Source organism: Saccopteryx leptura, chromosome 5 (genome assembly GCF_036850995.1).
Source record: "Saccopteryx leptura isolate mSacLep1 chromosome 5, mSacLep1_pri_phased_curated, whole genome shotgun sequence".
In the NCBI taxonomy this organism is placed as follows: domain Eukaryota; kingdom Metazoa; phylum Chordata; class Mammalia; order Chiroptera; family Emballonuridae; genus Saccopteryx; species Saccopteryx leptura.
The window spans coordinates 63,182,257-63,208,132 of NC_089507.1; the positions used below are offsets into that span (position 1 = coordinate 63,182,257).

General features: G+C 39.1%; 1 protein-coding gene across 2 annotated transcripts in view; it reads right to left on the reverse strand.

Moving 5' to 3' along the window:
- RASGEF1B (RasGEF domain family member 1B) overlaps nucleotides 1-25,876 on the reverse strand; it is a 641,531-nt gene that overhangs the window by 493,230 nt on the left and 122,425 nt on the right. For both annotated transcript variants that reach the window (XM_066383864.1, XM_066383859.1), the window contains exon 2: nucleotides 24,643-24,690. In XM_066383864.1, coding sequence (XP_066239961.1) covers nucleotides 24,643-24,690 — 48 coding nt within the window. The remainder of the gene's footprint in view (nucleotides 1-24,642; nucleotides 24,691-25,876) is intronic.

Consider the following 25,876-nt stretch of genomic DNA (forward strand, 5'->3'; position numbering starts at 1 on the left):
CTATTTCTTTAAAAAATGTCATTGGAAGTTTGATGGGAATTGCATTAAATTTGTATATTGCTTTGGGTAATATAGCCATCTTGATTATATTTATTCTTCCTAGCCAAGAACAAGGTATATTCTTCCATCTCATTATATCTTTTTCGATTTCCCTTAACAATGGTTTATAGTTTTCATTATATAAGTCCTTTACATTCTTTGTTATGTTTATTCCTAAGTATTTTATTTTTTTTGCTGCAATCGTGAAGGGGATTGTTCTTTTGAGTTCCTTCTCAGTTGTTTCATTGTTGGCATATAGAAAGGCTATTGACTTCTGTATGTTAATTTTGTATCCTGCGACCTTACTGTATTGGCTTATTGTTTCCAGTAGTCTTTTTGTGGATTCTTTGGGGTTTTCGATGTATAGTATCATATCATCTGCAAAAAGTGATACCTTTACTTCTTCTTTTCCGATATGGATGCCTTTTATTTCTTTGTCTTGTCTGATTGCTCTGGCTAGAACCTCTAGTACCACATTAAATAAGAGTGGAGAGAGTGGACAACCCTGTCTTGTTCCTGATTTAAGGGGGAAAGCCTTCAGTTTAGTGCCATTTAATATGATGTTCGCTGATGGTTTATCATATATGGCCTTTATCATGTTGAGATATTTTCCTTCTATACCCATTTTGTTGAGAGTCTTAAACATAAAATTGTGTTGTATTTTATCGAAAGCCTTTTCTGCGTCTATTGATAAGATCATGTGGTTTTTGTTCTTTGTTTTGTTGATATGGTGTATTACATTAACTGTTTTACGTATGTTGAACCATCCTTGAGATTCTGGGATGAATCCCACTTGATCATGATGTATTATTTTTTTAATATGTTGTTGTATTCGATTTGCTAGTATTTTGTTTAGTATTTTAGCATCTGTATTCATTAGAGATATTGGTCTGTAGTTTTCTTTTTTTGTGCCATCCTTGCCAGGTTTTGGTATGAGGGTTATGTAGGCCTCATAAAATGTGTTTGGAAGTATTGCTTCTTCTTCAATTTTTTGGAAGACTTTGAGTAGAATAGGAACCAAGTCTTCTTTTAATGTTTGATAAAATTCGCTGGTATAGCCGTCAGGGCCTGGACTTTTATTTTTGGGGAGGTTTTTAATGGTTTTTTCTATTTCTTCTCTACTGATAGGTCTGTTTAGGCTTTCTGCTTCTTCTTGACTCAGTCTAGGAAGGTTGTATTTTTCTAAGAATTTATCCATTTCTTCTAGGTTGTTGAATTTAGTAGCATAAAGTTTTTCATAGTATTCTACAATAATTCTTTGTATATCTACGGTGTCCGTGGTGATTTCTCCTCTTTCATTTTGGATTTTGTTTATATGAGTTCTTTCTCTTTTTTCCTTGGTAAGTCTTGCCAAGGGTTTGTCAATTTTGTTGATCTTTTCAAAGAACCAGCTCCTTGTTCTATTAATTTTTTCTATAGTTTTTCTGTTCTCTAATTCATTTATTTCTGCTCTGATTTTTATTATCTCCTTTCTTCGGCTGGTTTTGGGTTGTCTTTGTTCTTCTTTTTCTAGTTCCTTAAGGTGGGAAGTTAAGTGGTTCACTTGGGCTCTCTCTTGTTTGTTCATATATGCCTGAAGTGATATGAACTTCCCTCTTATCACTGCTTTTGCTGCATCCCATAGATTCTGATATGTCGTATTGTCATTTTCATTTGTCTGTATACATCTTTTGATCTCTGCACTTATTTCTTCTTTGACCCATTCATTTTTTAAAAGTATGTTGTTTAGTTTCCACATTTTTGTGGGATTTTTTCCCTCTTTTTTGCAGTTGAATTCTAGTTTCAAGGCTTTATGATCAGAAAATATGCTTGGTACAACTTCAATTTTTCTGAATTTGCTGATGTTTTTGTGGCCCAACATATGGTCAATTCTGATCCATGTACACTGGAGAAAAATGTATACTCAGTCACTTTGGGATGAAATGTCCTGTAGATGTCTATCATATCCAGGTGCTCTAGTGTTTTGTTTAAGGCCACTATGTCTTTGTTGATTCTCTGTTTGGATGACCGATCTAGAGCCGTCAGCGGTGTATTGAGGTCTCCAAGTATGATTGTATTTTTGTCAGTTTTTGTTTTAAGATCAATAAGTAGCTGTCTTATATATTTTGGTGCTCCTTGGTTTGGTGCATATATATTAAGAATTGTTATGTCTTCTTGATTCAGTGTCCCCTTAGCCATTATGAAATGGCCATTTTTGTCTCTGAGTACTTTTCCTGTCTTGTAGTCAGCATTATCCAATATGAGTATTGCTACACCTGCTTTTTTTTGGATGTTATTTGCTTGGAGTATTGTTTTCCAGCCTTTCACTTTGAATTTGTTTTTATCCTTGTTACTTAGATGAGTTTCCTGTAGGCAGCATACAGTTGGATTTTCTTTTTTAATCCATTCTGCTACTCTGTGCCTTTTTATTGGTGAGTTTAATCCGTTTACATTTAGTGTAATTATTGATACTTGTGAGTTCCCTATTGCCATTTTATATCTTGCTTTCTGTTAGTTTTGTGTCTTGTTTGATCCTTCTCTTTTGTTTTTCTATCTTTTGTTTTTATTTGGTTGTATTCCATACATCTTTCCACTGTTGCTATCTTTTTTATCTCATGTGCTTCTGTGGTGGTTTTTTCAATGGTGGTTACCTTTGAATAATGAAAAGGGTCCCTACCCTGTTCATTGTAGCGAACTATTTTGTGAGTACTTTTGCACTCCATCGTCCTTTGCTACTGTTAATCTCCATCTTCTCCCCCTCTTTCTTTTTGTTGTTGTCACAGTTTAAATTTGGTTTTATTGTGTTCTTCTTGGAGCTTTTACTTGTGGCTCTGTTTTTTTTTGTTCTTTGTATCTGATTGGAGAACCCCCTTTAGTAATTCCTGGAGTGGGGGTTTTCTGATGATAAATTCCCTCATCTTTTCTGTATCTGTGAATGTTTTTATTTCTCCTTCATATTTGAAGGATAGCTTTGATGGGTATAGTATCCGTGGCTGAAAGTTCCTCTCTTTCAGGACTTTAAATATTGGGGTCCACTCTCTTCTAGCTTGTAGAGTTTCTGCTGAGAAATCTGATGATAATCTAATGGGCCTTCCTTTATATGTTGTATTCTTCTTTTCCCTGGCTGCCTTGAGAATTTTTTCTTTGCTGTTGGTTTGTGTCAATTTCATTATGATATGCCTTGGAGTAGGTTTGTTGGGGTTAAGAAAACTTGGAGTTCTGTTTGCTTCTTGAACTTGAGGCTTTAGTTCTTTCCACAGGCTTGGGAAGTTCTCATCTATTATTTGTTTGAGTATGTTCTCCATTCCATTTTCTCTCTCTTCTCCCTCTGATATACCTATTATTCTTATGTTATTCTTTTTGATGGAGTCAGATAATTCTTGTAGGGCTATCTCATTTTTTTAAATTTTTGAGTCTCTTTCTTCTTCTCTCTGTTGTGCCTCAAGTTGCTTGTCTTCTATTTCACTAATCCTCTCTTCTATCTGACCTGTTCTATTAGCTAAGCTTGTTACTTCGTTTTTCAGCTCGTGAATTGAGTTTTTCATCTCTGTTTGATTTGTTTTTATAGTTTCAATTTCCTTGGACATATATTCTTTGTGTTCATTGAGTTGTTTTCTGAGCTCCCTAAATTGCCTTTCTGTGTTTTCTTGTATATCTCGGAGGATTTTTAGGATTTCTATCTTGAATTCTCTGTCATTTAGCTCCAAGGTTTCCAATATATTAAATTTTTTCTCCATAGATTTTTCCTCATCTAGCTGTGTTACCTCTCTTTCTTTTGTATCCATGATATTCGATTTTCTCTTCCTTAATGGCATCTGAGGGTGGTTTTGTTGATAGTATTAATGAGATTTAATAAAGAATAAAAAGTTTAAAAAAATAATAAAAAAAAAATCGAAGAGTTGTTTTTTTTTAAAAAAAATTAATAATGAAATAAAGAAAAATAAAATAAAATAAAAATTTAAAAAAAAAAAAAAAGGAAATTATTCCCCCCCTCCTTTTTTCCTCTCCTCTCCTCTCCCCTCTTTCTTGATAAAATCTTGTGGTGGACTGTGAATTATAACAAACAATGCCTGTGATGGAGGGCCTGAATTGGGGAAAAGTAATAAAGGGGCAAAAAAAAAAAAAAAAAAAAAAAGAAAGAAAGAAAAAAGAAAAAAAAGAGCGTATGGACCCACAAAAAGCAAATAAGGAAAAAATTTGGGTCAAGAATAAAATGATTTGCTTTTAGGTGTTGGTTGTCTAAGAGTTATGATGAGAGGATTAAGAGGAAAACGGAAAAATGGGGGGACAAATTAAAAAATTACTATTGTATTTAGTGGTACAAGAACTAGATAATATGGAGAGCCAGGGATGGGAGCACTGCTAGTGAGTTAAAAAGGTGAAGTAAAAACCCCCCAAAATGCCACAAACATAAGTTTGAGTCCCAGATAAGATAATTTGTTTGTTATTGAGGTTTGAATGAGAGGAGATGTAAAGGAGAAAGGAAGAAACTAATATAGAGGGAGAAAAGAAAGAGAGAGAGAGAGAAAAAAAGAGGGAACCACTAAAAGAAGAAAAAAGAAAGGAGAGAGAGAGAGAGAGAGTTAAGGGTTTTGGAGTGCAACCCTCATAGAGAGAAAGGAAGAGAAGAGAAAAGATAATGGGAGATGTAACACTTATGGGTAGTGTAGTTCAAGGAGAGGAGAGAGTAAGACCGGTAGAGAGTTAATCGGCCAAATTGGAGGAGGAAAAAAAAAGTATCAAGAATGAAGATAAGAGAAACAAACAAACAAATATAATAAAATGGGATAGGTTATAAAGTCTGCAGATTATTCTTGATTTTGAGAGGTTATCTTCTTGCTTTTTCTTTTCTCTCCCTCTTCCTGGTCAGTGACTCTGTACCCCGGGTTTTGCCCCTTTGCCACGCTCAGGTGGAGGTTTGCAGTTGATAAGTCTCTATGGCAATGTCATGTATTGTGCTTTAGTCTCGTTGGCAGTCGAGGCTATTAGCATTTATAGGCTCCGACAGTGAGAGAGTCCGTGTTCCTGGAGCCTTTCTCCTAGTCTTTCCTTCCTCAATTAGTAGCCTGATAATCCAGCTATGGGGTTGCTGCTGCCTCTGCCTGGATAGTAAGAGGCTCAAAGAGCTGGCAACTCCCCACTCTATTTCCACTCAGCACAGGGCTCTGGGTAAGGCTCAGTCAGTCAGAGCTGCTAGCATAATCAGGCGGGCTTTCCGGCCATTCAAAGACCTCTGGCTCTGCCACTCTGTCCGGTAACACAAGCGGGCGCCCACTTCTGGGGCGCTTGGAGGAAACTCTCACTCACTGGCTGCGCGCGCAGACCAGGATATCCGGCCAGCAGTCTCACGCTCTGAGTGAAACCCCCAACCGCAGGGAAAAGTTGCAGTGTTGGAATTGAGTCTTGCTCCGTCCCCGTGCGCGGCTTGCAAGGCGCTGGGGCGGCCCGAGATTCCGCTTTGGCCCACACAAAGGCCCCTGACTCTGCTCCTCTGTGCGATAACACGGGCGCGCACTGCCAAGGCACTCGGAGGAATCTCTCATTCACTATCTGCGCGCGCAATCCAGGATATGAGGCCGGCCGCGTTTCCCTCTGAGTGAAACACCCAGCAGCACGGAAAATCTCCACCGTTGGAATTAGTTCTCACTCCCTCCCGTGTGTGGCTTTCCCAGGGCGCTGGGGCTGCCCAGAGACTCTGCCCTCAGCCCACAGAAAGGCCTCTGACCCTGCCTCTCCGTGGGGTAACACGGGCACCCACTTCCGGGGCTTAGGAAGAAATCTCTCGCCCACTAACTGCGCACCGACCAGGAGACCGGGTAAAATGGCCGCGCCGCTTGTCTTTCTTTGTTTGGGTTTGGCGCGAGTGTTAGCTTGTATTGCCTGGGTTGCCACAGGATCAGATTTTCCTTGGCTTGGATCTCCGTGCCACAGCCTGGTTCGGCCGTTTGTGTCGCGGCCTGGATGTATTCACCCCCTTTGCCCGCCTCAGTTTCTATATTCACAGTTACCAGAGAAAGCCGCCCTGTTTAGGTTAGTGAGGAAGGTGGAGCATTTCTTACTCCCTATTTCCTTCGGGGTTTGGTTATATATTTAGCCAATTTTTCACTCAATCATACCTTTGGGTGTATTGCGAAGCATCTGGAAGCTCCAAGTATAGGTTTTTCTGTTTCTGGTTGAAGATCTTGTTGAGTTTTGGGGGAGATTTATCGGTATCGCTTCCTATCCCGCCATTACTCTGACCCCATTTTTTCTTTAGATTTTGAATATTTACTCTCTGTGTCTCAAATTCCCCACCTGTAAAATTAGGATAAAGAGTAACTAGCTCATAGGAATAGTATATGATATAAATATATATAAAATATATCTAAATTGCTTAATATAGTGTCTGGACATAGATAAAACAAAGTAGGTGATAAAGATAGTAAATTCAGGGACCAGTGAAGACCCAAGAGAAGGGTAGCTTAGACAGTAAAGGTCAAAGAAACTGCTTAGAAATGATGGTACTTCAGTTTTGAAAGATCATCAAGACTCATTCAAATCTAGGGAATAGAGATTGAAGACCCTTCTAGGCTGAAGGAAGAGCATGTATCTTGAACAAGAATTTTATCCATCAAGCCTGACGAGGCAGTGGATCATTGACCTGAGATGCTGAGGGCCCATGTTTGAAACCCTGAAGTCACCTGCTTGAGCACAGGCTCATTCGGCTTGAGTGTGGGACCATAGACATGACCCCAAGGTCACTGGCTTGAGCAAGAGGTCACTGGCTCAGTTGGAGCACCCCCCCCCCAGTTAAGGCACATTTGAGAAAGCAATCAATGAACAACTAAAGTGCCACAACTACAAGTTGATGCTTCTCATCTCTCTCCCTTCCTATTTGTGTGTCCCTTCCTCACTTTCACTAAAAAATAAAAAAGAATTTTATTAGTCAGCAGCATTAGGGAGGAAAGAGTGTTTTTTAAAAAAAAAACACCTTAAAGGGCTACTCTGCAAAGGGAAGGTGAAGCCAAGGCAAAGGGACCTCAAAACAAGATAGAAGTGAAATTGCTCAGCATGAAATCTGAACCTCAAACTGCAAATGGGAGAGAGCAGAGAAGACAGAGGAGAGAAGACTAAGAAAATAGAAGACGTGGTGATACAGTGAAAACCTTGTTTATAGTTATTTCAGTATTGAATATTTTATACATTTTGACTATGCAATACATTTTCCAGGAAGAAAGTTATAAAAATTTTATAAAAATTGAACTTTGACAGTTTGGAATTTTCCAAGAATTCATCACCATATTAGTTCCCTTTAGTTGCTTTAAGAAATAACCACAAATGTAGTGGTTTAAGACACCATGTTTATTATGTGACAATTTTATTTTTTATTTTATTTTTATTTTTTTCACAGAGACAGAGAAAGAGTCAGATAGAGGGATAGATAGGGATAGACAGACAGGAATGGAGAGAGATGAGAAGCATCAATCATTACTTTTTTGTTGCGACACCTTAGTTGTTCACCGACTGCCCTCTCATATGTGCCTTGACCACGGGCCCCCAGCAGACCGAGTAACTCTTTGCTCGAGCCAGTGACCTTGGGTTCAAGCTGGTGAGCTTTGCTCAAACCGGATGAGCCCACGCTCAAGCTGGCAACCTCAGGGTCTCGAACCTGGGTCCTCCGCATCCCAGTCGACGCTCTATCCACTGTGCCACTGCCTGGTCAGGCTTATGTGACAATTTTAGAAGTCGGAAGTCTAAAATGGGTAATCAAGACTGTGTTCCTTCTGAAGATTTTGCAAAGAAATTCCTTTTCTTGCTTTTTCCAGCTTCTAGATACTGCCCATATTTCTTGGCTCATGGCTTTGCAGCACCTTAACCTCTTCTTTCTTCATTACACCTTCTCCAACTCTGACACTCCTATCTTTCTCTTAGAAGAACTCATGTTTACATTGGACCCATCAGGATAATCTAGTATAATCTCTCCATTTTCAGATCCTTAACTTAATTAATCTGCAAATTACCTTTGCCACATAAGGTAACATATTCAGTTTCTAGAAATTGGGATATGGCCATTCTTGGAGGGGCCAAGGATGATTTTTGGAAATCATCACTGACCCCAATGTCAGACAGCATTAGACACGGTTCCATTTGCAAAGGGTGAAAATATCTGACAGCCTTCTATGTCTTTGACATACTCCTGCCCAAGAATTTACATTTACATTACAGGGGATCCTCAGGTTACAACCACAGTTCTGTTTCTATGACAGTGACATAACCCAAATTTTGGTGTAAGTCGAAACACACCCTAGTCTAAATTATTTACCTATCCTAAGACAGCTGAAATATCATAGTCTAGAACAGGGGTCCCCAAACTACGGCCCGCGGGCCGCATGCGGCCCCCTGAGGCCATTTATCCGGCCCCCACCACACTTCCGGAAGGGGCACCTCTTTCATTGGTGGTCAGTGAGAGGAGCATAGATCCCATTGAAATACTGGTCAGTTTGTTGATTTAAATTTACTTGTTCTTTATTTTAAATATTGTATTTGTTCCCGTTTTGTTTTTTTACTTTAAAATAAGATATGTGCAGTGTGCATAGGAATTTGTTCATAGTTTTTTTTATAGTCCGGCCCTCCAACAGTCTGAGGGACAGTGAACTGGCCCCCTGTGTAAAAAGATTGGGGACCCCTGGTATAGAACATAAAACACAACTATACCACAGAAAAGGAAAAGGACATAAATATGCTGTACTGTACATCGTACTGTAGTAATAGAAAAAAATGAGTGTAAAAAAAAAATTCCTTACCTTTATTCCTGTGATTGGCTTGCACACTGGAAGGGGCATTGCAAGGAGGGAGAGAGTGACCTACTGGGAGGAGGAAGCTGGAGAGGCAGGAGAACCTGCAGAAGGTGCTGGAGACACTGGGTCAGATGAATAAAGATTGCCTAAGGACCATGCAGGTAACGCTGGAGATGATTGATTCTACCTGTACTACAGCTGTTTCATCTCAAGAAGCAGCTGACATAGAGGGTACAGGATCTGTTGCAGGCCTCTCTCCTTTCTTAAAGTATTGTTCTAGTCTGGAAGGTTGATGACTTCTTCTCTTCCTAAGTCTGCCTATAGCATTGCAAGACATCCATAACAACCAAAACACTTATGTCTCAATGTTTTAAGTTTTCATGGGAGTGAGCATTGTAAACTTGAAATGTTGTATGTTGAGATTGTTGTAACCCGAAGACACCCTGTATTTATTTACTTAACTGACTTTCTTTTTACTTCTTATAAAGTTAGAGCATTTTAAAGGTTTATGTAAATAGGTTATATTATTCATACAAAAAGTAGAGAAATCATTACAAAATGCATCTTTAATATTTACTGCCAAAGGCATTATTGCATCTAATAGGACTGAGAACCACTGACTTAAATGGTTAATTATTATATTAGTGAGCTGAGTAGTTCTAGAAAGTCTACCATATGTATTTTAAGTCTCATAGCAATAGCAATAAATCTGAAGTTGAAGGTAAATATTCTATAGAAAAAATGCCCATCAAGTGAGCAGATGTGTAACAGTGTGCTCCTATTTTAACTGATCTTCTTTCTGACTTCTTCCTGACCTGTCTTCCTTCTCAGATATTATCTCCTTCTTAGCCAGCCCTCTCAGCTCCAGACCCTCTGCTTCTTGCCCTGCAGGCATGAAGAAACTGACAGGCAATGCGGCACTTGGAGAGTCAACTGAAGGATACAGTCAACTGGCTCATGAAGCATTATATACACACACTAAATAAATAAATAAATAAATATATAAATAAAATAAAACAAAAAATGTGACTCCACTAATGAAAGCTCTTACATTAAAGTATCATGGCAGCTAGTGGAGGCAGGACAGCCAGGAACAGAGCAAAGGATAGGAGGACAAGACAATGCAGATGGGAAGAGAGGGTTGTGAATCTGGAAACAAGGGCCCACTGGGCTATTTTGTTGTGCAGTTAATAGATAACACCTCAGGCCACCTGTTAAGCTATTGCTGTGTCGGAAAGGACAGCGGAAGAACCCACAGTAAGAAAGTCAGAAAACAGGCTCGAGCAGTATGGACATACACAGACGGAAGCATCATTCACTAAGCTCTGGTGCTCAGCCAGGGGCATCCTCCTCAGCTGCAGGGCTCCCTTGCTCTTCATTCTGGACTTCAACTTTATGGTGAACTTGAACTTCCTCATTGCTCTTGCCGACAACATTTGTATTTGTTCTTGGTCTCACTGTCTTTAGGTTTCAGTCTCTTTCTATGTAGATATGTATTTCCTGACTCTCCCTTTCCCCTTCCTTGTCTCTTCCTCTAACTCCCCCACCCTCCTGCTCTCCTAACATTGGGTTGGACAGAAACCATCTAGTGTAGAAAAACCAATAAGCTATATCTTCCTCTCAGATTGATTCAGCTTCTCTGGATCAGTCTATATACGGCTGCTCTGAGGTCATGAACTTATCTCTGATCCAGCAGGAACACCAGGAAAGTGGAGTCATAATCAGCATCCACCGAACTTGATCCAACTGTGGGTTCAGCCATCCTGGCAGTGGTAGATAGTATAGTACCAGCTGTTTGGATCCTGTTACTTATTAGCTGTAACCTTGGCCAAGTTACTCAACATCTTTAAGCCTCAGTTTTCTCAGTTGTAAAATGGGGAGAACAAGAGAAAAGAACTCATATCATAGAGTTGTTCTGTATATTAAATTTTTAAAAAGAAAAAGAAAAAGAAAGCATGAAAAGTGCTAAGCACCGCAACGGGCATAGATAGCGTAAGCATGCTAAATGCCTGGCCAAATCTCAGCCCATTGGCCAACAAGACCATCGTATTCATCATGGATTAGTTTGTTTCGCATTGATATTGATTTATAAAATATTGCATCAAAGTGTTTATCACAAATAATACATTTTTGGTACCTCTTCAGTTTTGTGCCTACCTGAGTCATCTCGTCCTAGAGGTAGACCTGTCCATGGCCGTGATGCTGAGGTTCTAGAACCGTCAGCTCATGTATCTGAAAACTATCATCTGCATGTTTATTGTCCAGATTCTCCTTGCTACTCCTTTTTTTGTGTGGACTATTTTATTTCTTCCTCCTATTTTATCCCTATATCAATTGTTTTGTGATTGAGTTATTGATATTTGAGAACTGTTTTTGTTTGGGAGATTTATGTCTAAAATAATGTTTGGATTTAGACTTATGTCTTTATGTAGGAAGCTAGCATAGTCATATATTAGACTCATCTCCTTAGTTTCATTTTAAAGGAAAATTATTCTTAGCTTAAGTAAAATGTAAAATGGATGTTTTTTACATCCACAGCCTGATGGGAAATGTAAGACTCATGAAACTGACCTTCTACAAAGAAATCATAAGACTCTAGAAGAAAATAAGTTTAAATCAAAGAATGTTTAAAGTAAATTTTTGCTGAAGGCTATTATGTCACTAATAAAACCAGAACCTTAATGACTTTGCTAAATAGGATGTGTTTGTAAGACAGTGTGGAGTTGATCTCAGCTAAAATACCAATATAATGACTTAGAACTCTTCTAGGAAATAAGGAGCATTATGTCTCATAGAAGTCAAAATCTTAAATATGTGTCCGGCACAGGAAGGCAGTGAAAGGCCTGAGCTGGAGCGTGTCAGGAAGACACTGGTGAAAACTGAAGACTGTGGTGAACAGGAGAAGCCTGGTCCTGCTCAGATGGCAGTGGCTGGTCCGCTAAGGTTGACTAACTGTTCCGCTAAGGTTGACTATTGCTTTTTGGACATTTATGCTAATGTTTCAGATATTCCAACTTTTCAGAACAAGCTGGAAATCGACATATCTAAGTGAAAACACTCACATTTTAAAATATTGACTCAGTGTTTTTAAAACATCACTTCAATAGACAGAACAAAAGATAACTGATTTATAAATTTCCAATTCCTGCATCAACAATCATCTTTGTTATAAGAAAAGGGCAAAAAGAGACATTGTCATTCTTTCCTTCTGAAATCTTATCTATAGCCAGAGGTGGATTAAACTTGGTTGAGGCCCCGAGTGCAGAGAAAATATTGGGCTCCTTACATTAGAAAAAAGTGTAAACTTGGTGTTTTGCGGGGCCCTTCAGTAGGCAGGGCCCAGGGCATGCACCCAGTGCACCAGCCATTAAATCCACCTCTGTCGACAGCATTTCTAAAGCATGGAAGATTTTTTTCCCTTTTAATTGAATTTATTGGGGTGACACTGATTAACAAAATTATACAGGTTTCAGGTGCACAATTCTACAACACGTCATCTGTACACTGTATTGTATGTTCAGCACCCCAAGTCAAGTCTCCCCCAACACTATTTATCCCCCATAACACTCTGCATAACCTCTCCACACCCTACCTCCACCCAGCAAGAATCATACAGTTGTCTGTGTCCATGAGTTTTTTCTCATTTTTTTGCTCAATCCCTGCACAACACCCCACCCAGCGCCCAACCTCTCCCCTCCAACAGCTGTTATCTTGCTCTCTATCTATGAGTCTGTCTCTATTTTGCTTATTAGTTCATTTTGTTCATTAGATTCCACATGAGTGAAATCATATGGTATTTGTCTTTCTCCTCTGATTGGCTTATTTCACTTAGCATAATGCTCTTCAGTTCTATCCATGCTATTGCATAAAATAAGATTTTATTTATTTATTTATTTATTTATTTTACAGCTGAGTAGTATTTCACTGTATTAATGTACCACAGTTTTTTTATCCACTCATCTACTGGTGGACACTTGCACTGCTTCCAAACCTTGGCTATTGTAAATAATGCTAAAATGAACAGAGGGGTGCAGATATTCTTTCAAATTAGCACTCTGAGTTTCTTCAGATAAATTCTCAGAAATGAAATCATAGGGCAGTTCTATTTTTAATTCTTTGAGGTAACTCTTTCCACAGTGGCTGCACCAATCTGCATTCTTATCAATAGTGCACAAGGGTTCCCTTTTCCCCATATCCTCTCTAACACTTACCTTTCTGTGGACTTATTGATGATAGCCATTCTGACAAATGTCAGTGATATCTCATTATAATTTTAATTTACATCTCTCTGATGATTAGTGACCTTGAGCATTTTTTCATATGTCTATTGGCCATCTGTATGTCCTCTTTGGAGAAATGTTTTTTCAGATCCTTTGCCTGTTTTTAATTGTTTGTTTGTTTTGGTGTTGAGTTTTATGTTCTTAAAACTTTTGGATTTTAACCACTTATCAAATGTATCATTAGCAAGTATGTTCTCCAATTCAGTGGGTTGTCTTTTCATTTTGTTGATGGTTTCCCTTGCTGTGTAAAAACTTTGTCATCTATAGATTCAACACAATTCCTGTCAAGATAATAATGGTATGTTTCACAGAACTAGAACAAATATTCTAAAATTTTATACAGAACCACAAGAAAACCCCGAATAGCAACAGCAATCTTAAGAAACAAGAACAAAATTTAAAAAATTATGCTACCTGATATCAAACTATACTACAAGGCCATAGTAGTCAAAACAGCATGACACTTGCATAAAAACAGACATATAGATCAATGGAACAGAATAGAAAGCTCAGAAATCAACCTACTCCTTTATGGTCAATTAATATTTGACAAAGAAGGCAAGAATATACAATGGGCTGAAAACAGTCTCTTCAATATATGGTGTTGGGGAAATTGGACAGATATGTGGAAAAAAATTAAACTAGACCACCTTCCTATACTGTAGATAAGAATAAATTCAAAATGGATTAAAGGCTTAAATATTAGACTCAAAACCATAAAAATCTTACAGATAAACATAGGCAGCAAAATCTCACACATTTCTTATAACAATATTTTTCCTGATGTAGTCTCTTAGGCAAGGGAAACAAAAGAAAAAAATACATTGCTTTATGCATATCAAAACAAATTTTTTGCTTTAATTAACCTAAAATAAAAGGCCACTTTGAGAAAGCTGAAATCAATGATAATTTAGGTTTGTTTTTTCCCCATACTAGTCTCTCCTAGAATCCCTAGTGTTGTGAATCCATAGAGATGATCTCCATCTTTTTTAAATTCATCTAGCTAGTTCTGTCTATTTTTAATTGGGCTTCATCTTCCAGAAAGCCACGCTGCATCTTTCATAGACCATGAAAAGATAACATGGACAAGAGAGAATAAGGACTCCTCTTCAGAGAGTCTGATTGCCTTTCTATCTCCTGTGATGACCTTCAAGAGGAACTGTCACTACCAGGAAGCAGTGACTTTTAATCTCCCTTAAGCTAAATTCAGTGTTCAAATTTTCATTGTGATGTAGAAGGCTCAAATGACTCTTTATTTGATGCCAGTAGGAACTACATGAACAGACAGAATTTAACTCTTGGGTGCTATAAACTCATCTTCTGTTTTCTACTTCTTTCCCAAATCAATCTGCTACATAAAAACTTCTGTATGTTATTATTATATAGGTTCCCTCTTTCTTCACATTCCTCCAAGTAGGGCATAGATCATTCTTAAAGACTCTAGAGGCTCAACCCAGAAGTATATGGCTAAGAACATAACAAGCTCATGTGGGAAAACACACAAGTTGGAGCAGACACTTGACAACAATCAAGCAAAGGCTGGTAGTCATTTGTGAAAAGATAATGCAAAAGAAAAGCTGATCCAGCAGTCACACTCTGCTATTTACCCAAAGGAATGAAAAGCTTATATTCACACAAAAACCTGCACATGGATGTTTATAGCAGCTTTATTCATAATTGCCAAAACTTGGAAGCAACCCAGATTTCCTTCAGTAGGTGAATGGATAAATAAAGTGCAATAAATCCAGACAATGGAATACTGTTCAGTGTTAAAAAGAAACAAGTCATCAGAGGAGGGTTACAGGGGGGATAAATTGTGATGGACAGAGACTTGGCTTGGGGAGGGGCAGTGAACACACAATACAATATACAGATGATGTATTGTAGAATTGTGCACCTGAAACCTGTATAATTTTGTTAACCAGTGTCATCCCAATAAACTCAATGTTAAAAAATTTTAAAAATCAAGCTATCAAGCTATGAAACGATGGGGAAGAAATTTAAATGCATATTACTACTTGAAGGAAACCAATCTTAAAAAGTTACATATTCCATGTTTCCAATTATAGGACATTCTGGAAAAAAAAAAAAAAAACTATGGAGAAAGTAAACAGATCAGTAGCTGCCAGAGGGTTGGAAAAAGGAAGACATGAATAGATGGAGCGCAGAGGATGGTGAAATTGTTTCATAAGATACTATCATGGTGGATACACATCACTACATTTGTCAAAACCCATAGAATGTGCAACCCCAAGAGTGAGCCCTAATGTAAACTGCAGACATTGGGTGATAACGAGGCATCAATGTAACACATGCATCACTCCAGTGAGGATGTTTATAGTGGAGGAGTTGTGGGGTGGGGGAAGAACTGAAAGGAGGGATTAGAAGGGCAAAAGAACACTGCTGAAGGAGCGTAAGGATAGGAATAGAAAGTGAAAACAATACCACAAGTCATGGGTCAAGAGCCTTTTTAAGTCTTTAGCAGGAAAAATCACAAGCTGCTTCTCCAGGGACCTGAGACCAGCAGAGGGATCTGTTATTGTCCATGGCGGGACTGGCTGAGGTGTAAGCAGGAGCACAGGGTGCTTTTTCAATTTACTTATCAACATTTAGAGAGCTCTCAGATACTAGGTGCCAGAGAGGAGGGGCTGCAGGAAAAGTGCAAATATTATTAAAACACCATTTCTGTTTCGGAGGTGAGCCTGCAGTCCTGTGGGACAGAGGGACACTGCACTCATACACGAGGAGGCTGACGGGAAATAGGGGTGGGAGAAAGAGCTGATGGGGGACTGAGAAGAAAAGCGCCAGCCTCAGTGCTTCAGATTGGGGCACTGGCTCCCTACCAACTCACTATATATATTTGTGACCAGTTAATGTTTTGTCTGAATTGATCTTGCAGGTAAACAATGTAATTTTAGGAGCAAGGGTAAAATCTTCCTATCAACTTAAAATTGTTACTTCCCTGCTAACACCAGAAACTCCACCCCTTCCACTCAATTTCATTAGTTTCTGTTGCCTATTACAATGCAAATACCCTCAGGAGAGATTATATTTTAAGCCATATAATTCAAGTGTAATTTACTGTGAATTTCTTAGATCTGTGATGATGGTTTTGATAAAAGAAAGGATGTAGTGAACTCAAGATTACTGAACACCAGGAAACGGTTGAGCAAGAGAGTAAGAATATTTAAAACATTCTGATAACTATAGGTTTTGGCAATTAAATCCCACTCTGATTCAAATTGAAAGAAAACAGTACAACCACTGAATGCTTGCAAAGCAACCAGAACACTGATTATATCTTATTTTTACTATTAATACCGTTATTAATCTTGAAAAGATACTTGGGGAGTGGAAAGTGGGTTTTGTGGGAAGAAGAGCCCTCTGTTTACTTCAGCCTCACTCACCGAAGTTCTACACTGGGGTAACAGAATAGTCATTTGCCGGTCTTTGCGTTCTATTTATTTATTTTCCTCATTCCCTTAAGTTCTGGGGTTCAAGAACAGGTTTTGGGTATTCCCGTGTCCTATAAAATAGACCTCAAAATAATGTAACCTCCATAATTTTTACCAGAATTTCTAGTACTACTGACAAGACCTAGTATAGCTTTGACCACATTACTACAACCTCAGGGTTCTCCCATGAGTATTCTAGATGCCACCACTACTAGGCTAGCCTCCAAAGCCAGCTTGCTTTTAAAGTTCTGGCCAAAACACATACATAAAGCCTTTCCCTTCGTTCCCTTAGGGATACTGAGATATTTGTCACTTTTAAGCAAAAGGAAAGTAAACAAAGAGGGGGGGGAGCATAAAACAGCCTGACTCAAGCCCTGGCTGGGTTGACTCAGTGGTAGAGCATCAGCCTGGCATGTGGAAGTCCCAGGTTCGATTCCTGGCCAGGGAAAACAGGAGAAGTGCCCATCTGCTTCTCCACCCTTTACCCTCTCCTTTCTCTCTGTCTCTCTCTCTTCCCCTCCTGCAGCCAAGGATCCATTGGAGCAAAGTTGGTTTGAGTGCTGAGGATGACTCCATGGCCTCTGCCTCGGGCACTAGAATGGCTCTGGTTGCAATGGAGCAATGCCCAGATGGGCAGAGCATTGCCCCCTGGTGGGCATGCCGGGTAGATCCCAGTCGGGTGCATGTGGGAGTCTGCAGGAGTCTGTCTCTCTGCCTCGCTGCTTCTCACTTCAGAAAAAAATACAAAAGAAAAATAAATAAACCAAAAATAATCCAGCCTGACTTAAGCTCTGGCCAGTTGGCTCAGTGTATTGAGCATTGGCCTGACATGCAAACATCCCGGGCTCGAACCCTGATCAGGGCACACATGAGAAGCAACCATCTGCTTCTCTCCCCCTTCTCTCTCTCCTTCTTCTCCTTCAGCCAGTGGCTTGATTGGTTTGAGCGTCAGCCCAGACTCTGAGGATAGCTCAGGTGGTCTGAGCATCAGCCCCAGATGGGGTTTGCCATTTGAATCCCGGTCAGAGCACATGCAGGAGTCTGTCTCACTATCTTCCCTCCACTCATTTAAGAAATAAACAAATAATAGCCCTGGCCGGTTGGCTCAGTGGTAGAGCGTTGGCCTGGCATGCAGAAGTCCTGGGTTCGATTCCTGGCCAGGGCACACAGGAGAAGCGCCCATCTGCTTCTCCATCCCTCCTCCTTCCTCTCTGTCTCTCTCTTCCCCTCCCACAGCCGAGGCTCCATTGGAGCAAAAAGATGGCCCGGGCGCTGGGGATGGCTCCTTGGCCTCTGCCCCAGGTGCTAGAGTGGCTCTGGTCGCGACAGAGCAACGCCCCAGAGGGGCAGAGCATCGCACCCTGGTGGGCGTGCTGGGTGGATCCCGGTCGGGCGCATGCAGGAGTCTGTCTGACTGTCTCTCCCCGTTTCCAGCTTCAGAAAAAGTACCAAAAAAAATAAATAAATAAACAAACAACAACAACAACAAAAAAAAAGCCTGACTTATACAAAACAGCTTCTTGATTCTGCCACTCTTAACTAATTCCAGAGGTCTAAGGCCCCTCCCATTTCAGGCTCTGTCTCCCAATCTATTGACCAGGCAAATGCAAAAAGGCCAACAGCATCACAACATCCAGCCTGGAGGCCTTTCCGCTCACAACCTGGTACACAAACACCTGTGACCTACCACCAGGGGACCAAGAGCTTCAGGGGTGCTGCCCCTCAACCTCTCCCACTTGTTCCCTGTGTCTGGTCAGAGACTTGCCTCTTCTCCAGTTAATTAATGACTTTATCTTTCAGGAGAAGCAGCTGTCATCCTCTAACATATCTCTTCCTTCACCCACACAGTCTCCCTTGGATATTGGTTGACTCCATAGTAGGTCAAATAGGTATTGCACCTACAAGGTTGCATCCTATCTAGGTAAAAAGAAATATACATACCTGTCAAGGACAAGGAGGAATGAGGAAGAATGAGCATGATGCTGCCCCTTAGACAAAAAGAAACAGTCTTCGGGGCTGGGTCCTTATGTCTGTGTGTATCACCCCTGATGTCTAATGTAGTGCTTGATGTAATTAGGTACCAATAAATAATTGCTGTGTTAAAAAAATGAATGAATAAATTCAATGCTTTCCCCACCATTTAAAATCTAAAGAGAAAGACTACCTTAGTGCTCTGATGCAGCCCTGATAAATTCTGATTTTAAGGATATCATCTAGAAAGCCTCCATTGATCAAGCTCCAGCATTAAATTATCTCTATTGTTTACTTTTGAATAAAAACACTTAAATATGCTAAACTGGAGAAAGAATAATCAACTAAATAAGTAACCCACTGGAGATTAAATGATCCCACGGCAAAGGCAGAACTTTCAAAACACATCGTCGCTGAGTCAAAAAGAGGTTCCCACATTAAACACAAGAAAAATGACATATTTAGTAAGAGCTAGTGTTTATTAGGAAGTTACCATGCACCAGGAAATACAATAGACACATCATTTATATTGTTTATTTACTCCTTAGGACAACCCGACAAGTTTGCAATTATCATTCTCATTTCTCAGATTGTATTTATTTTTTTATATTTTATTACTTTATTTTTAAAACTCCCCCCTTGTATCCTCTCCCACCTTCCCTCTACCACTCCCCCCATATAAGGCTTAGAGAAGTGTTTTTGGTCATGGTCACTTGTTTAAGAGATTAATAGTTTTGAACTACAAACCGAGGCTGTCTAGGTTTAAATTCTGACCCTGCCTGTTCCTAGATGGATGCCCTAGTCTGTTCTGCCTATTATAGTCGCCCTCCCCTTATGTGCAGGGATCTGTCCCAAGAACCCCAGTCAGTGTCTGAAACAATGGATAGTACTACACCCTATATATATGATGTTTTTTCCTGTACATACACACCTATCATAGAGTTCAACTTATAAATTAGGCACAGTAAGAGATTAACAATAATAATTAATAACAAAATAGAACTGTTATAACAATATACTGTAATAAATGTCTTACTGTTTTATACTCACTTTTTCACTTAAAGGAAGCACTTTACAATTCTCTTTGGCATATCTAAATTACCAGCATCATTACTCTTCCGCTTTGGTGCCATTATTAAGTAAAATAAGGGTCACCTGAGCACAAACACTGAGATAAGACAACAAGTCAGAAAACAAAGACAGCTACTAAGTGACTAACAGGTGGGAGCGTATGCAGTGTGGACACGCTGAACATGGGATGATTCACGCCCTGTGTGGAACAGAGGTGGACAGAGGGAGACTTCCTCACACTGCTTAGAACAGCATGCAATTTAAAACATGACTTCTTTATTTCTTTAATTTATCATTTAATATTTTCAGATTGCAATTGACCATGTAACTGAAACCATGCAAAATGAAACTGCAAAAGGGGGGCGGAGGCAACTGTACAGTAAGTCCCTGAGTTACAAACATCCAACTTACATAAAACTTGTACTTACGAACAAAGCACCATAAGAGCTGTTGGTAATCAACTGCAGCTGGACATCAGCAAAAATGATATCGTTGAGTTACTTGACTCCCATAGCAAAGAACTAAGCAATGGAACTAGAGCAGCAGATTACAGAATTTAGGAAACAAAACAGGGACTTAGAAACTCCAGAGCTGAAAAAGTTTTCTACAAGAGTTAGCTGATGCATTTTGTCTCACTGAAGTAGGAATGGCAAAGTTAAGGGATAAGATCCTGATACAGAGTTTACCATACAGTTACCAAAGGCCTGAGATGATGGACCATTTATGGTGAGAAAAAGAAAAACTCTGGACACCCCCCCCCCCGAAGCCTACTTCAAGAAACACTACAGCAGCGAAATCAAACCCTGACTATCTAACACCAGTCCCATCCTGTCCAACAAGTACATCATCTTTTGCATCATCCAAGATTGTTTAAGGTTGCATTTGAAAATGTTTAAGTATTTATATGTGCATAAAAATAAAAACATATACTATCTAAGACAAATATCTATCGAAGTTGCATTTAATAAGTAAATGTACCTGTTCCAATTTACATACAAATTCAGCTTAAAAACAAACCTACAGATACTATCTCATTTGTTACCCAGGGACTGCCTGTATACCAAAGTACCACAGACTGTGTAGCTTATAAACAACACTCTGAAGCAAGATCAGGGCGCCAGCATGTTGAGGTGAGAGTTGCAGACTTCTCACTGTGTCTTTACATGGAGGAAGGGGCTAGGGAACTCCATGGGATCTCTTTTGTAAAACCGTTAATCCCATTTTTAAGGCTGACCTCCTAATGCCATTACCTGTGGGGATTAAAATTTGAATTTGGGGAAAACAGAAATATTCATAAAATAGCACTAGGCAAACAAATTTTAACACATCGATGTCTCAGATTCCTCACCTACAAAATAGCTGTATTAACTGTATCCGTTAAATTATTGTCTCTAACCAACAAAACCCACCTTTCTGTAACCAGCTTTATAATGCAAGGCTTAGTCAGCTAACTTCTTGTTGACTCTGCCAATAGGAGGCGCTAGAACGGCTGCAGAGCTGGAAGAGCAAGAAGGAACTTTCTTCTTGTACACTTCCTCTGAGCCTTGCGTCAGTAGCACCCCCAACTCGCCTTCCTGCAGGGCCACTGAATGCAGCTCGCAGTTCTCTCCCAGAGCTTGCAGAATCCCCTCATAGTGTGCTGGCCAGACCCTCTCCTCAGGGGTGTGTGGGGCCCTGCCTCTAACATCTAAGTTTAGTCATCCTTGGATTGCCACCCATCTTAGAATTCTTTTTTTCCTCTTTCCATTACCTAGTCAACAACTTTACAATCAGTTTACAATTCTTTATATTATTGTCTATTGAACTTATTGGTGGGGTTTCATTCTCTTGACACCCTGGGGGATACAAGAACAGCACCTCAGAGGGCTGCTGAGAGAACTCAATGAGCTGATAGTTGCTCAGTGTTCATAACTGGACCTTGAGCACAGTGTTTCCCACATCAATGCCAGCTGTGATAACCTGGGAAGTGTTGAAGCTGGGTCAGAACCAAAGAAGAAGCCTGTCCATCTTCTTTTCAACCAACGTGATGTTTTTCCAATAAAACTAGCTACTACCTATTTAGGTACTGGACTTAGAATTCATAGATGTTACCTCTTTTAATCTTCGTTAGCACTTCTTAGATGCTTTTCATTCTTTAAGTGTTTTTCCCTAACAATTAACATCAAGAGTGGTATTCAAAGTTAATATGTTCATTATCCTGAAAGTTAGGCAAGCACTTCAAGAAGTTTAAACATCTACATTAGAAGAATAATTTTTTAACATGAACTTCTCCAAATTCTAATAAATCTATTTATACCATTGTCCTATATATCACCAGGAATTAACATAATTTAAATGTGTGTGTGTGTGTATATATATATGTCTGTCTGTCTGTCAATCTGTCTGAGGGTTAAGATTTTCAAAATTCAGACCCTGGCTGGTCTGTTCAGTGGATTGAGCATCAGCCCAGAATGCAGATGTCCCAGGTTCGATCCCCAGTCAGGGCACACATGAGAAGCAACCATCTGCTTCCCTTCCCCCCCCCTCTCCCTTTTCTCTCTCTCGTGCCCTCTCGCAGCCAGTTGGTTCGGCGTCGGCCCCAAACAGGGGTTCCCAGGTAGTTTCTGTTGGGGCACATGTGAAAGTCTGTTTCACTATCTCCCTTCCTCTCACTTAAAAAATTAAAAAGATTTTGGAACTTCAGATTGCAAGTGAGAAAAGAAGGTAAAAAGGAACAAACTTTTAGTTTTAAGATAAATAAGTACTAGGGATATACAACATGATGACTATAACACTGATGTGTGATATACAGGAAAGTTGTTAAGAAAGTAAATCCTAAGAATTCTCATCACAAAGAGAAAATTTTTTTACCTTTTTTCTTTCCTTTTTATTGTATCTGTATGAGATGAATGTTAGCTGAGCCCGTTGTGGTAATAATTTTACAATAAATATAAGTCAAACTATCAAGCTGCATGCCTTTAAACATACAGTAACATATTGCCAATTATTTCTCAATAAAACTGGAAAAAATAGTAAATTAGCTTTCTTTATTTATTTTTTTTTTAGTGAGAAAGAGACAGACAGGAAAAGAGAAAGATGAGAAGCATCAACTCGTTGCAATATCTTAGTTGTTCATTGATTGCTTTCTCACATGTGCCTTGACTGGGAGGGTGGCTCCAACCGAGCCAGTGACCCCTTGCTCAAGCCAGCAACGTTGGGCTCAAGTCAGAGATCTTGAGCTTCAAGCCAGCAATCATGGGGTCATATTTATGATCCCACACTCAAGCTGGTGAGCCCATGCTCAAGCTGGTGAACCCATACTCAAGCTAGTGAGCCCATGCTCAAACCAGCGACCCCTGGGTTTCTAACCTGGGTCCTCAGCATCCCAGGCCACACTTTATCCACTGGGCCACTACCAGGTCAGGCAATAAGTTAGCACTCTAATAGGGACTATGTAAAGAACACTAAAATATCTGACCCTGACAAGGCATTTTGCTAAATTAATACATATTATTATAATTAATGTGTGATTAGTATACAGTACTTAACCTCTGTGAATATTGATCATTTCATATAAGTTCTTAAACTTTATAGCTTAAAACATGCTGAACATGAATTGAGAGGAAGTTGCAGTATATGAGACTGGGAAAGGCCGATACATCTTTCTTCCTTTCTTCTTGGCTCATTTCTAACCAGTTTACTAATCCAAGTAAGAGAGATCCTTTTGAGAATTACCTCTAAAAAAAAGAATTTGATAGTGACAAGTGCAGCTTCCTACATAGACATATTACTTAAGCAGATGATTGACGGGTGATGGAAGACCTCTCTGTCCCATTATATCAGCCCCATTGGCCATTTGAGAGTTCCCCAGTGTGCACTTCTTCGGAGATGAAAATGCAAATGTTACCTGATGTTCAAGAATGATATTAGCAAACATAAAAAGATCCAAAGACAAGTAATCTGTTTCATGAGGGTCTAAGAAATATATCAAATGAGGAATAATTAAAGGAATTATGATATTAATAATGTGTGAAACTGAAAATTGGGAGGGGGAAGCTATTTGTCCCCCAGTCTTGGGAAGGCTGCCACCTGGGAGCAAGGAGGTGGCTCACTGACCCTCCAGAGTCACATGGGCAGAATTGAGAACAGTGGCTAAAAATCACAGGATATCCAATGTGAAAAATATGTTTAAAAGAATCTACAATTTCAGTGATCCAAAATGAAATGAACTCTCAAGGAAATAATGGTACCCGGGTCAAATGGAATACTTATGCATTGCTAGAAACTATATGCTAGGGATAATAGAAAAAAATAAGTTAGTAAATAAATCAAAAAATGTAAGTGTGTGTGTGTGTGTGTGTGTGTGTGTGTGTGTGTGTGTGTGTGTGTTGATTGGAATTGTAGAACTTCAAATTTTCTATTGTTTTGAATAAAGTATCAATGAAATATTATAAAATTTAAAAATTAATTAGCCCCTATTTTGTGCTAGGCACTAGGATGTAAGTGCTTCACAAACATTATCTCGTTTTATTTCTAAAGTAAACAATGCTAGTAAGTACGATCACCTTCTTCATACAAATATGTCCAAGGCCACATCTCTAGTAATGTGGCAGAACCAGGAATTGAAACCAATTCTTTCTGACTCACAAAGCTCGTGTTTCAGCCCATTCACCATAGGTCACACATGAGGGTCATTCTCTACAGCCAATGCTCAGAGAATCAAGTTCAGTAAAAACTATGAACTGAGAAAGGAATAAATGCCTTCACTGTGAAGGGCTTAGAAAATAAAAGAGCTGAATCTGGAAGAGTAGCTTCTTGACCTTGCTTTCAGAATTGCTTATAAGCCAGGAGACATTCTCAGATCCCTTCACTGAGTTTCCAGAAAGCCTCTCATTCCATTTCATTTCAAGGATCTCTCTCCAACCTCAGTTTTACTATTATGGAGGCAAAGTAAATGAAGACCCCAAAATACCTTTTTCCTGCATGTATCCTTACCTTCCAAACAAGTCATTCTCTTCAGGAAAAAAATAAAAGCACTTACTGAAATAATTAATTACTTTTTAAAGGAACAATACAGGGGGGAAAACATACCTTTTGCTTTGTGCTTGATTTCAGGCCAACTCGGGAGTGACTCTTAGACTAGAAGAAAAATGAGAAAGAAATCTATGAAGAACACAGTATAATTGTAGAACTTACTTTAACATCAAGTCTTCTAGAAGGTATAAGTTTTAAGTTAAAATCCTTTCCACTGATCTTCCTTCACGGCCTCTAGAAATATAGGAATGGAAGCGCAGCATGAACTTCAGTGTTGAATTTAACATACTGAATGGAAGACTGTGTAAGTCCTGGAGCTGAGAATGCAAAGACGCACCTACACTTTGTCAATGCCTTGCTCGTATTCACCGACTCAGCATCTTTCTTAGAGGACACCGACAGAAACCAAAAACTGCACACATAAGGAAATACTTCCAGTTGTGACAAGGCAAAGGGAAAGAGGGGGGAAATAAATAAGAGTTAAGAAAAAAAAAAAGAGATGGTAAGAAACAATGTTCTATAAATCGGAAAATGAGAAAATAGGGACAGAATGAAAGAGCACATTTGACAAGATTCCCAAGTGTCTTTCTATAGGATGGATTTTAATCTCTCTAGTTTAAATACATTTTCATTACATTAAAACAAATCTCTCAAAAACATTAATTTTTATAAAGGGTTTTTTTTCCCAGTTAGTTCATGATTATCTAACCTTGTTGGAATTAGGAAAGATAAAGCAGGCATTATTCTATGCATGAAAATAATTTGATACAGAATACCAGTATGACTTTTCTCCCAATGAGGAAAAAACTTACTATGTTTAGCATTCAGAGAGTGAATATATTTTGCTTTATGTGTAGCATAAATCAAAGTTAACTCATCCAATTACTACAAGGTAGCTAGAAAAATGTCTCCCTACATCAGTAGTCCTCAAATTGTTTGGTCCTAGGATCCCTTTACACTCAAAAATTATTAAGGCCCCAAAAGAGCTTTTGTTCATGTGGGTTATATCCATTGATATTCACTTTTAGAAATTAGAACTGAGAAATTTTTTTCACTTAAAATGTTTTAATTTTTTTAAAATATAGTTTATATTCAATATTATTTTATAATAGTTTTAGGAGTATAATGTATATAGTAGTTAGACAATCAAAAACTTTGCAAAGTGTTCCCTCGCCCTGATATATTCAATACTCATCTGGCACCACACGCAGTTATTACAGTATTATTGACTATATTTCCTATGTGGTACTTTGCATCTCCATGACTGTTTTGTAATTACCAATTTGTATTT